This window comes from Oncorhynchus nerka, linkage group LG12 (assembly GCF_034236695.1).
Source record: "Oncorhynchus nerka isolate Pitt River linkage group LG12, Oner_Uvic_2.0, whole genome shotgun sequence".
Taxonomy (NCBI): domain Eukaryota; kingdom Metazoa; phylum Chordata; class Actinopteri; order Salmoniformes; family Salmonidae; genus Oncorhynchus; species Oncorhynchus nerka.
In genome coordinates this window covers 76,603,290-76,619,811 of record NC_088407.1, presented here as the reverse complement: position 1 = coordinate 76,619,811, position 16,522 = coordinate 76,603,290, and the positions used below count along the sequence as shown (strand labels likewise).

Below are 16,522 nucleotides of genomic sequence, written 5' to 3'. Positions count from 1 at the left end.
TGAGCTCGCAATGAGTCGTCGAGCCACGGAGCGGGAGGGGAGGACCGAGCCGGCCTGGAGGATAGGGGACATAGAGAGTCAAAGGATGCAGAAAGGGAGGAGAGGAGGGTTGAGGAGGCAGAATCAGGAGATAGGTTGGAGAAGGTTTGAGCAGAGGGAAGAGATGATAGGATGGAAGAGGAGAGAGTAGCGGGGGGGAGAGAGCGAAGGTTGGGACGGCGCGATACCATCCAGTAGGGGCAGTGTGGGAAGTGTTGGATGAGAGCGAGAGGGAAAAGGATACAAGGTAGTGGTCGGAGACTTGGAGGGGAGTTGCAATGAGGTTAGTGGAGGAACAGCATCTAGTAAAGATGAGGTCGGCGTATTGCCTGCCTTGTGAGTAGGGGGAAGGTGAGAGGGTGAGGTCAAAAGAGGAGAGGAGTGGAAAGAAGGAGGCAGAGAGGAATGAGTCAAAGGTAGACGTGGGGAGGTTAAAGTCGCCCAGAACTGTGAGAGGTGAGCCGTCCTCAGGAAAGGAGCTTATCAAGGCATCAAGCTCATTGATGAACTCTCCGAGGGAACCTGGAGGGCGATAAATGATAAGGATGTTAAGCTTGAAAGGGCTGGTAACTGTGACAGCATGGAATTCAAAGGAGGCGATAGACAGATGGGTAAGGGGAGAAAGAGAGAATGACCACTTGGGAGAGATGAGGATCCCGGTGCCACCACCCCGCTGACCAGAAGCTCTCGAATCTAATTGACTAAAATGATTAAAATGATACAGTACTGCTGAGGTAGGCTAGCTGCGTTGTTGACACTACCCTAATCAAGTCGTTCCGTTGAGTGTGAAGTTTCTACAATGCTGCTTTTCGGGGGCTAGCTGGCTAGCTAGCAGTGTTGGTTACGTTACGTTGCGTTAGGAGAACGACAATAGCTGGCTAGCTAACCTAGAAAATCGCTCTAGACTACACAATTATCTTTGAAACAAAGACGGCTATGTAGCTAGCTATGTAGCTAGCTACGATCAAACAAATCACACCGTTGGGACTGTAATGAAATGAAATGAAAATGTGATACTACCTGTGGAGCGAAGCGGAATGCGACCGGAATGCGAAAGTTCTATTCAGTAGACGTTGGCTGGCTATTGGCTAGCTAGGAGTGTCTCCTACGTTAAGGACGACAAAATAGCTGGCTAGCTAACCTCGGTAAATTAAGATAATCACTCTAAGACTACACACTCTAAACTACACAATTATCTTGGATACGAAGACAGCAAAGACAACTATGTAGCTAGCTAATACTACACTAATCAAGTCGTTCAGTTGAGTGTGATAGTTACTACAGTGCTACGGTAGCCGGTGAACGTATGCTAGCTGGCTAGCTGCTAGGCAGATAGGAGGACGACGAAATACGATAATAACGCAATTATCACTCTAAGACTCCACACTCTAAACTACACAATTATCTTGGATACGAAGACAGCAAAGACAACTATGTAGCTAGCTAACACTACACTAATCAAGTCGTTCAGTTGAGTGAACACACAATACCACATAATGACGAAGCAAAAATAGATTTTTAGAATGTTTTTCAAAAATGGAAATATGACATTGGCATAAGAATTCAGACCCTTTACTCAGTACTTTGTTGAATCACCTTTGGCAGCGATTACAGCCTCAAATCTTGGGTATGATGCTACATGCTTGGCAGACCTGTATTTGGGAAGTTTCTCCCATTCTTCTCTGCATATCCTCTCAAGCTCCGTCAGGTTGGATGTGGAGCGTCACTGCACAGCTATTTTCAGGTCTCTCCAGAGATGTTCGATTGGGTTCAAGTCCGAACTCTGGCTGTGCCACTCAGAGACATTCAGAGACTTGTCCCAAAGGCACTCCTGCGTTGTCTTGGCTGTGTACTTAGGGTCGTTGTCCTGTTGGAAGGTGAATCTTCGCTCCAGTCTGAGGTCCTGAGCGCTCTGGAGCAGGTTTTCATCAAGGATCTCTATGTGCTTTGCTCCATTCATCTTTCCCTCCATCCTGACTAGTCTCCCAGTCCCTGCCACTGAAAAACATACTCGTAACATGATGCTGCCACCACCATTCTTCACCGTTGGGATGGTGCCAGGTTTCCTCCAGACGTGACGCTTGGCATTCAGGCAAAGAGTTCAATCTTGGTTTCATCAGACCAGAGAATCTTGATTCTCATTGTCTGAGAGTCTTTAGGTGCCTTTTGGCAAACTACAAAGCGGGCTCTCGTGCCTTTTATTAAGGAGTGACTTCCGTCTGGCCAATCTATCATAAAGGCCTGATATGTGGAGTTCTGCTGAGATATTTGTCCTTCTGGAAGTTTCTCCCATCTCCACAGGGGAACTCTAGAGCTCTGTCAAAGTGACCATCGGGTTCTTGGTCACCCTGACCAAGGCCCTTCTCCCCCGATTGCTCAGTTTGGCTGGGCAGCCAGCTCTAGGAAGAGTCTTGGTGGTTCCAAACGTCTTCCATTTAAGAATGATGGAGAAGAACTGTTTATTTTATATTACATCAGCAGTTGTCACAAAGTTCTTAACAGATACCTATAGGGCTTTGGTCAAAGTAAGGCATTATAAAGGAATGCGATTTGGTACACAGCCTGAGACTGCAGCAGTGTACAGAATCTCTCGGAGGAAGTGCAGTAATGAGACTACTGGCTGCTCTAGTAGGACCCCTAGAGAGAGGAGGAATGTGGAGAGACACTGTGATGGCAGAACCATGCAGAGACAGGGGAGGAGATTTAGAATCCTGTTTGACCAAGACAGTGGTGTGTGTGTTTACCAGCAGGTGACCAAGCGTGTGTTCACTGTAACGCCATAAGTGATAGTTGGTCAGGGTCTGGACGGGTGGCAGTTTGTATTTGTATTTATTATAGATCTCCATTAGCTGTTGCCAAGGCAACAGCTACTCTTCCTAGGGTCCAAACACATGTAAGACACTTACATTAGATATAAAACAAAAGAGAAAACAGTACATCATGTAACATTATTACACCACTACATATCTACACTACAAAATGTATAATACCACCTTACAACAATATTACAATGTACGTGTGTGTAGAGTGCGTGTGCTAGTGTGTGTGTACATATGTGTGTGTCTGTTCCTATGTGTGTATCTATTCACAGTCCCTGCTGTTCCAAAAGGTATATTTTTATCAGCTTCTTTAAATCTGATTCTACTGCTTGCATCACTTACCTGATGTGGAATAGAGTTCCATGTAGTCATGGCTCTATGTAATTGGTGTTGTACTGTGCTGTACTGTATGTGTCTGCCTGGTTCTCATTGTCTGTGAATCTTGCTTTAGGCTCATCTGTCGGAGCTGGAGTATGTTGTTTTGGTACCCCAACTTGACCACATTCAATTTAAAACTAGTAACCAGGTTCCCAATAAATATTACAAAACATTCTTCCCGAGTAGTGAAACAGGTGAGGTTTTCTACCAGGAATCCTTTAACCAGATTTGAATAAGAAATAAGAAATAAGAAATAAAAGATAGCCGTTATGGCTATCTCACTCCAGAGTGGCTGTCTGTCTGCCTGACTGCCTTCAGCAATGTAGGGAGGGAGGGGGTAAATGGAGGAGTGAAGGAAAAGGAGAGATGGAGAGAGAGAATGAGACTTCCTGTGTGTGTAGTGATGGAGGGATGAGGTAAATGGAGGAGTGAAGGAAAAGAAGGAGAGATGGAGAGAGAGAATGAGACTTCCTGTGTGTGTAGTGATGGAGGGATGAGGTAAATAGAGGAGTGAAGGAAAAGAAGGAGAGATGGAGAGAGAGAATGAGACTTCCTGTGTGTGTAGTGATGGAGGGATGAGGTAAATAGAGGAGTGAAGGAAAAGAAGGAGAGATGGAGAGAGAGAATGAGACTTCCTGTGTGTGTAGTGATGGAGGGATGAGGTAAATGGAGGAGTGAAGGAAAAGAAGGAGAGATGGAGAGAGAGAATGAGACTTCCTGTGTGTAGTAGTGATGGAGGGATGAGGTAAATAGAGGAGTGAAGGAAAAGAAGGAGAGATTGAGAGAGAGAATGAGACTTCCTGTGTGTGTAGTGATGGAGGGATGAGGTAAATGGAGGAGTGAAGGAAAAGAAGGAGAGAGAGAATGAGACTTCCTTTGTGAGTAGCGATGGAGGGATGAGGTAAATGGAGGAAGAGAAAGAGAAAAGGGGGGAAAAGTGAAGGCTGGCCAAGAAGATCTCCTACAGATGATTAGCAGAGGTGTTGACATTCCTTCTTCCTCTGCCACAGCCAGCAGACCTTATTATCCCTGTGGCTCACCATTCTACTCAGGAAGGCACAGAACAAACACTCTGTGTGTGTGTGTGTGTGTGTGTGTGTGTGTGTGTGTGTGTGTGTGTGTGTGTGTGTGTGTGTGTGTGTGCTGCAGTGTATGACTGTAGCCTTGAATATTGCCCCTGATATACTCCTGACAGTGATTTATTTCCACACATACATGATGTAAATCACTGTTTGGACTGGGAGCATGTCAGAGTTGCAGACTTCACTTGGATAATTTTTCAGGGACTTTTATCTGTCCTTCATCTGAGCAGGGTTTAGAGTGTCTTTTCTATTTCGTGGCAGTGGTGTGACTACATCGGAGGAACATATCTAAAGCCAGACACATTAGCAAACATATTGCTGTAGCTATGGTGACAGTAAAATGAATGTATTAGACGTTAAGTCCATTAGTGTCACCTGAAAATGCATTTCCGGGTGAATTCCTCATGAAGCTGGTTGAAAGAATGTCAAGATTGTGCAAAGCTGTCATCAAGGTAAATGGTGGCTACTTTGAAGAATCTCAAATATAAAATATATTTTAATTTGTTTAACACTTTTTTGCTTACTACATGATTCCATATGTGTTATTTAATAGTTTTGATGTCTTCACTATTATTCTACAATGTAGAAATAAGTAAAAAATAAAGATAAACCCTGAGTAGTTGTGTCCAAACTTTTGACTGGTACTGTACCTCTCACTTCCCTTCCCACAAGCCTACATATCCCACCACTCAGCCTACATATCCCACCACTCAGCCTACATATCCCACCACTCAGCCTACATATCCCACCACTCAGCCTACATATCCCACCACTCAGCCTACATATCCCACCACTCAACCTACATATCCCACCACTCAGCCTACATATCCCACCACTCAGCCTACATGTCCCACCACTCAGCCTACATGTCCCACCCCTCAGCCTACATATCCCACCACTCAGCCTACATATCCCACCACTCAGCCTACATATCCCACCACTCAGCCTACATATCCCACCACTCAACCTACATATCCCACCACTCAGCCTACATATCCCACCACTCAACCTACATATCCCACCACTCATGCTACATATCCCACCACTCAGCCTACATATCCCACCACTCAGCCTACATATCCCACCACTCAGGCTACATATCCCACCACTCAGCCTACATATCCCACCACTCAGCCTACATATCCCACCACTCAGCCTACATATCCCACCACTCAACCTACATATCCCACCACTCAGCCTACATATCCCACCACTCAGCCTACATATCCCACCACTCAGCCTACATATCCCACCACTCAGCCTACATATCCCACCACTCAGCCTACATATCCCACCACTCAGCCTACATATCCCACCACTCAGCCTACATATCCCACCACTCAGCCTACATATCCCACCACTCAACCTACATATCCCACCACTCAGCCTACATATCCCACCACTCAGCCTACATATCCCACCACTCAGCCTACATATCCCACCACTCAACCTACATATCCCACCACTCAACCTACATATCCCACCACTCAACCTGCATATCCCACCACTCAACCTGCATATCCCACCACTCAACCTACATAACCCAGCACTCAACCTACATAACCCACACACACCATTGTGTGTCTGAATGACCCCATAATGGAGCATTATGGGGTCATTCAGACCATACCAGCCATTGCACAGTCCTTTACAGTTTCCATTCATCCACAGCCACTGTAACTGCAGTGGTGAAACTGCCCAGCAACCTCTTAAAGTTGCTGGGATTCCTTCCTCTTCCTCCTCTCAGCCATTCATTAAATGATTGAATTCATAACCTGAATTCCCAGCATCAGGAATCAGGGTGGCTTGTATTTCTACTCATCCTCTCTGTCCTCCCTTCTCTCCATCTCAGTCTCTCTGTCCTCCCTTCTCTCCATCTCAGTCTCTCTGTCCTCCCTCTTCTCCATCTCAGTCTCTCTGTCCTCCCTCTTCTCCATCTCAGTCTCTCTGTCCTCCCTTCTCTCCATCTCAGTCTCTCTGTCCTCCCTTCTCTCCATCTCAGTCTCTCTGTCCTCCCTCTTCTCCATCTCAGTCTCTCTGTCCTCCCTTCTCTCCATCTCAGTCTCTCTGTCCTCCCTCTTCTCCATCTCAGTCTCTCTGTCCTCCCTCTTCTCCATCTCAGTCTCTCTGTCCTCCCTTCTCTCCATCTCAGTCTCTCTGTCCTCCCTTCTCTCCATCTCAGTCTCTCTGTCCTCCCTTCTCTCCATCTCAGTCTCTCTGTCCTCCCTCTTCTCCATCTCAGTCTCTCTGTCCTCTCTTCTCTCCATCTCAGTCTCTCTGTCCTCCCTCTTCTCTATCTCAGTCTCTCTGTCCTCCCTTCTCTCCATCTCAGTCTCTCTGTCCTCCCTCTTCTCCATCTCAGTCTCTGTCCTCCCTTCTCTCCATCTCAGTCTCTCTGTCCTCCCTCTTCTCCATCTCAGTCTCTCTGTCCTCCCTCTTCTCCATCTCAGTCTCTCTGTCCTCCCTCTCCTCTTTATCTCAGTCTCTCTGTCCTCCCTCTTCTCCATCTCAGTCTCTCTGTCCTCCCTCTTCTCCATCTCAGTCTCTCTGTCCTCCCTCTTCTCTATCTCAGTCTCTCTGTCCTCCCTTCTCTCCATCTCAGTCTCTCTGTCCTCCCTTCTCTCCATCTCAGCCTCTCTATCCTCCCTCCTCCCCATGTCAGCCTCTCTTCCAGCTTACCATCCATTCCAGCGGAACTAATGTCAGAGCTCTCTATAGAGCTTCACTACATCATGAAATGTACAAATATAAGCTTTTTGTACTCGTAGAGGCCAGGCACTGATGTACTCAAGTAAGAGTTCAGTACTGTGAACATGATGGGGTATCGAGATGGGAGTGAGTGGATGGTTTGTCCTGTGGGTGGCTTGTCCTGTGGGTGGCTTGTCCTGTGGATGGCTTGTCCTGTGGATGGCTTGTCCTGTGGGTGGCTTGTCTTGTGGGTGGCTTGTCTTGTGGGTGGCTTGTCCTGTGAATAGCTTGTCCTGTGGGTGGCTTGTCCTGTGGGTGGCTTGTCCTGTGGGTGGATTGTCCTGTGAATGGCTTGTCCTGTGGGTGGCTTGTCCTGTGGGTGGCTTGTCCTGTGAGTGGCTTGTCCCAACCCTTTTGACATACATTAGCTGGCTGCTCATCTAAACCAACCCCAGCCGCTCCTTTCCTCCTCTTCTCTCCTCCTCTCTGACTTTCACCTCATTTCATCCTTGACCAGCCATGAATGACATAAATATTTGACATTTCAGTTTCTTTCCTCCTCCTGTTTCATCTCTGTACTGTGGCTCTGCATTCCTGATGAGTCAGGCATTGTGATGTGACCAACCACACACAGAGACAGTTACAAACACACGCGTGCGCACACACACACACACACACACACACACACACACACACACACACACACACACAGGGAAGCCCGCTGTTTGCCATTACAGAATGCCACGCATAATTTCATGTCACAGTTGCCTGCTATAGACATATATTGATTCTCAGCTAGGCTTCTGAGATAAGACTGCTGTCAATGCTGCATCCATGGAGACACCGGTGGGGAATATCAATCACCATGGTTACTCTCATAGCTACTGTCATCCTACTCAGTTGATATGTTTTCAGGTCATACACTTTATGAGGTTGTGATATTCAGAAGGCCTTGTCCTCTATATGGTGTATAGAAGGCTCTCACCTTTGTTTAACTGACCCACTCTACTTCTCTCTCTTCTACTTGTTGTTGAGGAGGAGCAACCAGGGGAACTCTTACCCCACGTGGCTCTAACTTTCTTCTCGGCAGGACGTAGGGTGATGAATAGCTACTGCCACCGAATGAATTGCCTTGCGGTCATTGGCTGTTCTCACGCCTTACCACTGATTATTTTAAACACACACACACACACCACTGATCATTATAAACACACACAAACACACACACAGTCGACTCTCATACCTCACCTCTGATCATTGCATTAAATTGGCGCTTGGAGGTGGGATTGAGCGCAGCCAAACGCAAAGCCCCCAGGGAAATCAGCCTGTCGACACTCACCTTGACCTAGCAGGACAGGCACACACACACCTATACTGTACAGACACACACACACATAGACACACACACACACACAGACACACACGCACCTATACTGTACACACACACACCTATACTGTACACACACACACACACAGACACAGACACAGACACACACACCTATACTGTACAAAAACACACACACACACACACACACACACACACACACACACATATACTGTACGCACACACAGACACATGTACACACACACACAAACACACACACACCAATACTGTACACACACACGCACACATGGCTGGACACCTAGTGTAAAAAAACTCCACCCTTCTCCGGGCCCTCTCACTGATGTTAGCTGTATTCCAGACTGACCCCTCCTCATTTCCTCTCCCCTGTCTCTAGGTTACCAGAAAGCCAGGTGAGTACAGGCAGAGTGACCTTTAACCTCTGACCTCTCCTCTCCTCTCCATCTCTCTTGAAGGCCTGTCGACACTCACCTTGACCTAGCAGGACAGGCACACACACACCTATACTGTACAGACACACACACACATAGACACACACACACACACACAGACACACACACGCACCTATACTGTACACACACACAACTATACTGTACACACACACACACACAGACACAGACACAGACACACACACCTATACTGTACAAAAACACACACACACACACACACACACACACACACACATATACTGTACGCACACATGTACACACACACACAAACACACACACACCAATACTGTACACACACACGCACACATGGCTGGACACCTAGTGTAAAAAAACTCCACCCTTCTCCGGGCCCTCTCACTGATGTTAGCTGTATTCCAGACTGACCCCTCCTCATTTCCTCTCCCCTGTCTCTAGGTTACCAGAAAGCCAGGTGAGTACAGGCAGAGTGACCTTTAACCTCTGACCTCTCCTCTCCTCTCCATCTCTCTTGAAGGTTACCAGAGGGTCAGTCTGACGGGGGCCAGGTGGTGAGCGCAGGGAGACTGCGGACCTTGGAGGAACAGCTGATCAGAGCTAAAGAACAGATCAACTCCTATCGTAGCCTGCCTGGAGACGGTGAGACACACACACGCACACACACACACACACAGACACACATATTTAGTTAAAGCTTAAGTGGAGTGCCCACAGGCACAGATATAGGATGAGCTTACCCTCAATCGGGTGTTGAACTATGTACACTACATGACCAAAAGTATGTGGACACCTGCTCGCCGAACATCTCATTCCAAAATCATGGGTATCAATACGGAGTTGGTCCCCCTTTTGCTACTATAACAGCCTCCACTCTTCTGGGAAGGCTTTCCACTAGATGTTGGAACATTTCTGTGGGGACTTGCTTCTATTCAGCCACAAGAGCATTAGTGAGGTCGGGCACTGATGTTGGGTGATTAGGCCTGGCTTGCAGTCGCTGTTCTTAAAGGTGTTCAATGTGGTAGAGGTCAGGGATCTGTGCAGGCCAGTCAAGTTCTTCTACACCGATTTCTGTATGGACCTTCCTTTCTGCACTGGAGCGATGTCATGGTGAAACAGGAAAGGGCCTTCCCCAAACTGTTGGAAGCACAGAATCGTCTAGAATGTCATTGTATGCTATAGCGTTAATACTCCCCTTCACTGGAACTAAGGGGCCTAGCCTGAACCATGAAAGTCAGCCCCAGATCAGGATTCCTCCTCCACCAAACTTTACAGTTGGAACTATGGGGCCTGAACCATGAAAGTCAGCCCCAGATCAGGATTCCTCCTCCACCAAACTTTACAGTTGGAACTATGGGGCCTGAACCATGAAAGTCAGCCCCAGATCGGGATTCCTCCTCCACCAAACTTTACAGTTGGAACTATGGGGCCTGAACCATGAAAGTCAGCCCCAGATCAGGATTCCTCCTCCACCAAACTTTACAGTTGGAACTATGGGGCATGAACCATGAAAGTCAGCCCCAGATCAAGATCCCTCCTCCACCAAACTTGAGCTGATGTTGCTTCCAGAGGCCGTTTGGAACTCGGTAGTGGGTGTTGCAACCGAGGACAGATTATTTTTGTGAGCTACGTGCTTCAGCACCTGGCAGTCCCGTTCTGTGAGCTTGTGTGACCTTCAGAACAACAGCACTTCCAGGAGGGCAGAGATTTGACGAAGTGACTTGTTAGAAAGGTGGCATCCTATGACGGTGCCATATTGAAAGTCACTGATCTCTTCAGTAAGGCCGTTCTACTGCCAGGATTTGTCTGTGGAGATTGCATGACTGTTTGCTCGAATTTTATACACCTGTCAGCAACGGGTGTGGCTGAAATAGTCGAATCCACTCATCTGACGTGGTGTCCACATACTTTTGTATATACTGTATAGTGTATCTTGAAATGTAACTGATTTTGGGAGACTGATAGACAAGACTGTATGTTTTTAACATTGATGCCTTGCATCATAGCCCTGGACCTAGTCTGGTACACAAGTGTCCTGAGCGAAAGCCATGCGTGATGAGAAGGTGGAGGGGATGTAATATCTGGATGTTTTTATACATGTCATGTGTGTCGATAACGGTCATTTCTGTACAGTGAGACTACAAATACAGCACTGCTCCCATTATTTATATAACACACATGTGTGCACACACCCAGGCAAACACACACACACACACACACGCACACACACCCAGGCAAACACACAAACACACACACGCACACACACCCAGGCAAACACACAAACACACACACACACGCACACACACCCAGGCAAACACACAAACACACACACACACGCACACACACCCAGGCAAACACACACACACACACGCACACACACCCAGGCAAACACACACACACACACACACACACACACACACACACACACACACACCTTGGAAATTAGGACAGGAGGCAGTGAGGAGCAGTATTCCCAGGCAGGATTCCCTGTCCACTCCTCCATTCCTCTTTCCTACTATTTCAGACAAAAAACTTTTCTTCACTGTAACATGAGTGCCACAAACAACTGTTCTTCTGGGTCGGCTGCTTCATTATACTGCCACAACCCTTAGTGTCATTTGAAACATTATGAAAACAGGCTACATGAAGACAGTTAAGGATTGATTACTATGACTGTTACTATGGGAGTATGGAGTGACCTAGTAAACCTGAAAACTGATACCTGATGTAACAATGCTTCAAAGGCTACCTGAGGCTACTTGTCCCGTACAAACAATATAACAATGCTTTAAAGGCTACCTGAGGCTACTTGTCCCGTATAAACAATATAACAATGCTTTAAAGGCTACCTGAGGCTACTTGTCCTGTTTAAACAATATAACAATGCTTTAAAGGCTACCTGAGGCTACTTGTCCTGTATAAACAATATAACAATGCTTTAAAGGCTACCTGAGGCTACTTGTCCTGTAGAAACAATATAACAATGCTTTAAAGGCTACCTGAGGCTACTTGTCCTGTATAAACAATATAACAATGCTTTAAAGGCTACCTGAGGCTACTTGTCCTGTAGAAACAATAGCAGGTCAGTTCTATATTAGTAATATGGCTCTGACCTTGTAGTACTAGAATGTCCTTAACTTAACCGCTGTGACACTTATTTGTCTGTGACACCATTTCCCATGATGTGTAATGAAGTAGGAAGAAGTGGGCCCAGGCCAGAGACTGATCTAAGGACAGTTTGCCCTTTCCCTTTTAAAGCTTAAGGGTTAATCCTGGATGTTAATCCTGGATCTGTCTCTAAGGGCAAACTTTATTGTCCATCGAAATGGATATGTTTCTTTTCACTGAATCACCCAAGAGTCTGTAAACAGCACAAGTTCAGCGGCAGAGCAGCGCCCCTGCAGCAGGTCTGAGGTTAAGTGCCTTGCTCAAGAGATCAGCTGACTGTGTGTGGTGTGAGGTCCTGTGTGTTAAGCTGATCCAGGATCTGTGTCTAAGGGGCTACAGAAAATCTCAGCTGAGTGTGTGCATTATCTTGTTATCTTGTTTTCTCCCGAAATGCATTCCATTTAATCATAAAGATGTTTGAAAAAAACATATATTTCCCTCCTGTGAGTGACTGTTTATTTTGTTATTTCCAGGGCCAGGTAGGAACCAGGAGGAGCTGCGGAGGAAGATAGAGAACGGGGTGAAGGAGATTTGGTACTTTGTCCGCAGTGAGGTCAAGAAGCTGGGTCACATGGAGCAGGGGGACCTGCAGAAACACATCGACACACTGCTGCAGGAGCTGGGACACCAGCAGAGGTACTGCGCGCGCACACACACACACACACACACACACACACACACACACACACACACACACACACAGGGCAAGTTTTTCTGGGTCGCACCAGTTGAGGCCGCACCAGAACACACATGGATAACATATGTTACATAATGCACCTTGGAAGCCTTACAATGTTGTGACCCAGCTGTGACCTCTAACCCTGTGTTAATGTACTGTGTGTGTGACCCCAGGTCGATCATGACTGACCTGCACTACCTGAGCCAGGCTGATGGAGCAGGAGACTGGAGAGAGAAGGAGGCCAAGGACCTGTCTGACATGGTACAGAATAGGATCACATACCTCCAGGTAATGTTACTGTATGTCTACAACACAGTTCAACACCTAGTACCAGACCAACAGTTATGTCTACAACACAGACCAACACCTAGTACCATACCAACAGTTATGTCTACAACACAGACCAACACCTAGTACCATACCAACAGTTATGTCTACAACACAGACCAACACCTAGTACCATACCAACAGTTATGTCTACAACACAGACCAACACCTAGTACCATACCAACAGTTATGTCTACAACACAGACCAACACCTAGTACCAGACCAACAGTTATGTCTACAACACAGACCAACACCTAGTACCATACCAACAGTTATGTCTACAACACAGACCAACAGTTATGTCTACAACACAGACCAACAGTTATGTCTACAACACAGTTCAACACCTAGTACCATACCAACAGTTATGTCTACAACACAGACCAACACCTAGTACCATACCAACAGTTATGTCTACAACACAGACCAACAGTTATGTCTACAACACAGACCAACAGTTATGTCTACAACACAGACCAACAGTTATGTCTACAACACAGTTCAACACCTAGGACACATATGGAAGCCTTTTAGCCAACACCAGAGGCTGGTTAGGATCCATCCCACATGTTCCATGTGTGCATGGTGGTTTGTTGGCTCATCTATATTCCCACACTTGTCTACTCTTTAGCTGATTAATGAATCAACTTCTGATGGTCTGTAGTATGTGTGCTGAGTAGGCCGGTATGGAGATGTAGGTACAGGATATACCATTTAGCAGCCGCTTTTATCCAAAGCGACTTACGGTCATGCATACATTTGAATTTTTTGGTGGCCCTGGGATTCTAACCCCTAGTTCTGGCGTTGCAAGCACCATGCTCTACCAACTGAGCCACACAGGACCAGAGCTCCTCTCTGTCACTGGTACACATGTACCCCTCTGTCGGTGTGTAACAGGATTCAGACAGCTATTGGTGGGATGTGATTGTCGCCTCCCCTGTGAGTTAGGTTAATATCTGCAAGATGTTTTTCTCCCTCCTGACACACTTGTCATTATGTTGTTGTTGCCAGGCTTCATGACAACGTATCACTCAACAGTGTAACCATATTGTGACCCGTTCAACCTGCTTTCTGTCTTGTGAAGGAGCTGAGCTAGCTAGGTTATACAACTATCTTTTCAGTATATAACACGAGAGTGCCAACTCAAACTGTGTTATATCATAGAAAATGTGTGTGTGTGTGTTAATGTGTGCATGAATGGGAGTGTGTGTGTGTGCATGGGAGTGTATGTGTGCGTGCATGGGAGTGTGTGTGTGTGTCTGTGTGCGTGCATGGGAGTGTGTGTGTGTGGGTGTGCAGGAGTGTGTGTGTGTGTCTGTGTGCGTGCATGGGAGTGTGTGTGTTTGCGTGTGCAGGAGTGTGTGTGTGTGCGTGTGTATAGGCTAGTTAATGATACGTTTTGGACGATCATCAAACTGTCCCCTTTTCTTTTTATGTCAGATGATCTGCCACCATCCTCAGACAAATGCTTTTATTTTTGGTGTAATTGTCATGTCTGGAAAAGGCTTAAAATGAAGGTTAAAATCTAGGTCATGTGACATGATATCCCAAAACACAGGACCCTAATTGATGAGGAATGTTGAGAGAAAAGTAGAGGTTGTTAATGAGTAATAATGAATCCCTCTGTGCTATTAATGTTAACTAGCTAGTGATTCACTTGATGTGTGGGTGGATTGGTCCGATAGCATATTGTCTGTGTGTGATGGAGGAGCAGTGATCTTGCCTGTCTCTCTGTTCCTACCTCAGCTATCCATCACCAGTCAATGGAAGGTGGCGATCCCTCTGCTGCTCTACCCCTTATATACTCTACACACACACAATCGCTCCTTCTATCTTTCTTTCTCTCACAGATCCCCAGTCCCCACCATACATCTCCTATCAGCTGCCAGTGACTGATGGTTGACCTTTCCATACCCCAACTCCACCCCACCCTCCTCCAGTCACAAACACACACAAAATCAAATCAAGTTGAAAAGAAGAATACAAATATACAGAATATTCCTAAACATGCATCTTGTATGCAACAAGGAACTAAAGTAATACTGAAAAAAAAACACAACAAAGGAATATATCTTTGTGCCATAAGTGCAAAACATTACTGCATGTTTAGGTCAAATCCAACACATCACTGAGTAACTGCCTCCTTATTTTCAGGAATTGTGGTAGCTGTATCATGGTATGGGTATGCTTGACATCGGCAAATACTGGGGAGTTTTTCAGGATGAAAAGAAACAGGATGGAGCTAAGCAAAGGCAAAATCCTAATGGAAAACGTGCTTCAGTCTGCTTTCCACCAGACACTGGGAGAGGAATTCACCTTTCAGCAGCAATAACCTATAACACAAAGACAGTGAATGTTCCTGATTGGCCAAGTAACAGTATTCCAGTCCCTGCTGCTGGAAAGCATCCCCATAGCATGATGCTGCCACCACCATGCTTCACAGTAGGGGTGGTGTTAGACAGGTGATGAGCTGTGCCTGGTTTTCTCCAGACATAGCGCTTTGCATTCAGGCCAAAGAGTTATATTTTTGACTCAACAGACCACAGAATTGTTTGCCTTATGCTCTCAGAATCTTTCACGTTTCTTTTTGAAATCTCCAGGCGTGCTGCCATGTGCCTTTTTCTCAGGAGTGGCTTCCATCTGGCCACTCTCCCATAAAGCCCAGATTGGTGAAGTACTGTAGGAAGTCACAGCCAAAGAAGTCTGTAGTTCTGTCAGAGTGGTCATTGGGTTCATGGTCATCTCCCTGACCAAGGTCCTTCTTGCCCGGTTGCTCAGTTTGGTTGGACGGCCTGCTCTAGGAGGTTAGTTCCATATTTTTTGAAGACCACTGTGCTCTTGGAAACGTACAACACTCTAGAAATTGTTTTATACCCTTCCCCAGATATATGCCTCATCACAGTTCTATCTCTGAGATCAAAGAACAGTTCCTTTGACTTTATGGTATAGTTTGCTCTGGCATGCACTGTTAACTCTGACCTTATATATACAGGTGTGTTTCTTTATAAATCATGTCCAAACAATTGAATTGGCAACAGGTGGGCTCCAATCAAGTTGTAGTGACATCTGAAGGATGATCAAAGGAAATGGGATGCTCCTGAGCTCAATGTGAACTGTCAAAGGAAATGGGATGCTCCTGAGCTCAATGTGGACTGTCAAAGGAAATGGGATGCTCCTGAGCTCAATGTGGACTGTCAAAGGAAATGGGATGCTCCTGAGCTCAATGTGGACTGTCAAAGGAAATGGGATGCTCCTGAGCTCAATGTGACCTGTCAAAGGAAATGGGATGCTCCTGAGCTCAATGTGGACTGTCAAAGGAAATGGGATGCTCCTGAGCTCAATGTGGACTGTCAAAGGAAATGGGCTGCTCCTGAGCTCAATGTGGACTGTCAAAGGAAATGGGCTGCTCCTGAGCTCAATGTGGACTGTCAAAGGAAATGGGATGCTCAAAGGAAATGGGATGCTCCTGAGCTCAATGTGGACTGTCAAAGGAAATGGGATGCTCCTGAGCTCAATGTGGACTGTCAAAGGAAATGGGATGCTCCTGAGCTCAATG

The 16,522-nt window shown here is 46.4% G+C and overlaps 1 protein-coding gene across 2 annotated transcripts in view; it reads left to right on the top strand.

Moving 5' to 3' along the window:
- Window positions 1-16,522, top strand: part of LOC115138729 (alpha-(1,6)-fucosyltransferase-like) — a 177,964-nt gene that overhangs the window by 137,392 nt on the left and 24,050 nt on the right. For both annotated transcript variants that reach the window (XM_065025806.1, XM_065025805.1), the window contains 3 exons: window positions 9,312-9,433; window positions 12,433-12,595; window positions 12,812-12,926. In XM_065025806.1, the coding sequence (XP_064881878.1) occupies window positions 9,312-9,433; window positions 12,433-12,595; window positions 12,812-12,926 (400 nt within the window). The remainder of the gene's footprint in view (window positions 1-9,311; window positions 9,434-12,432; window positions 12,596-12,811; window positions 12,927-16,522) is intronic.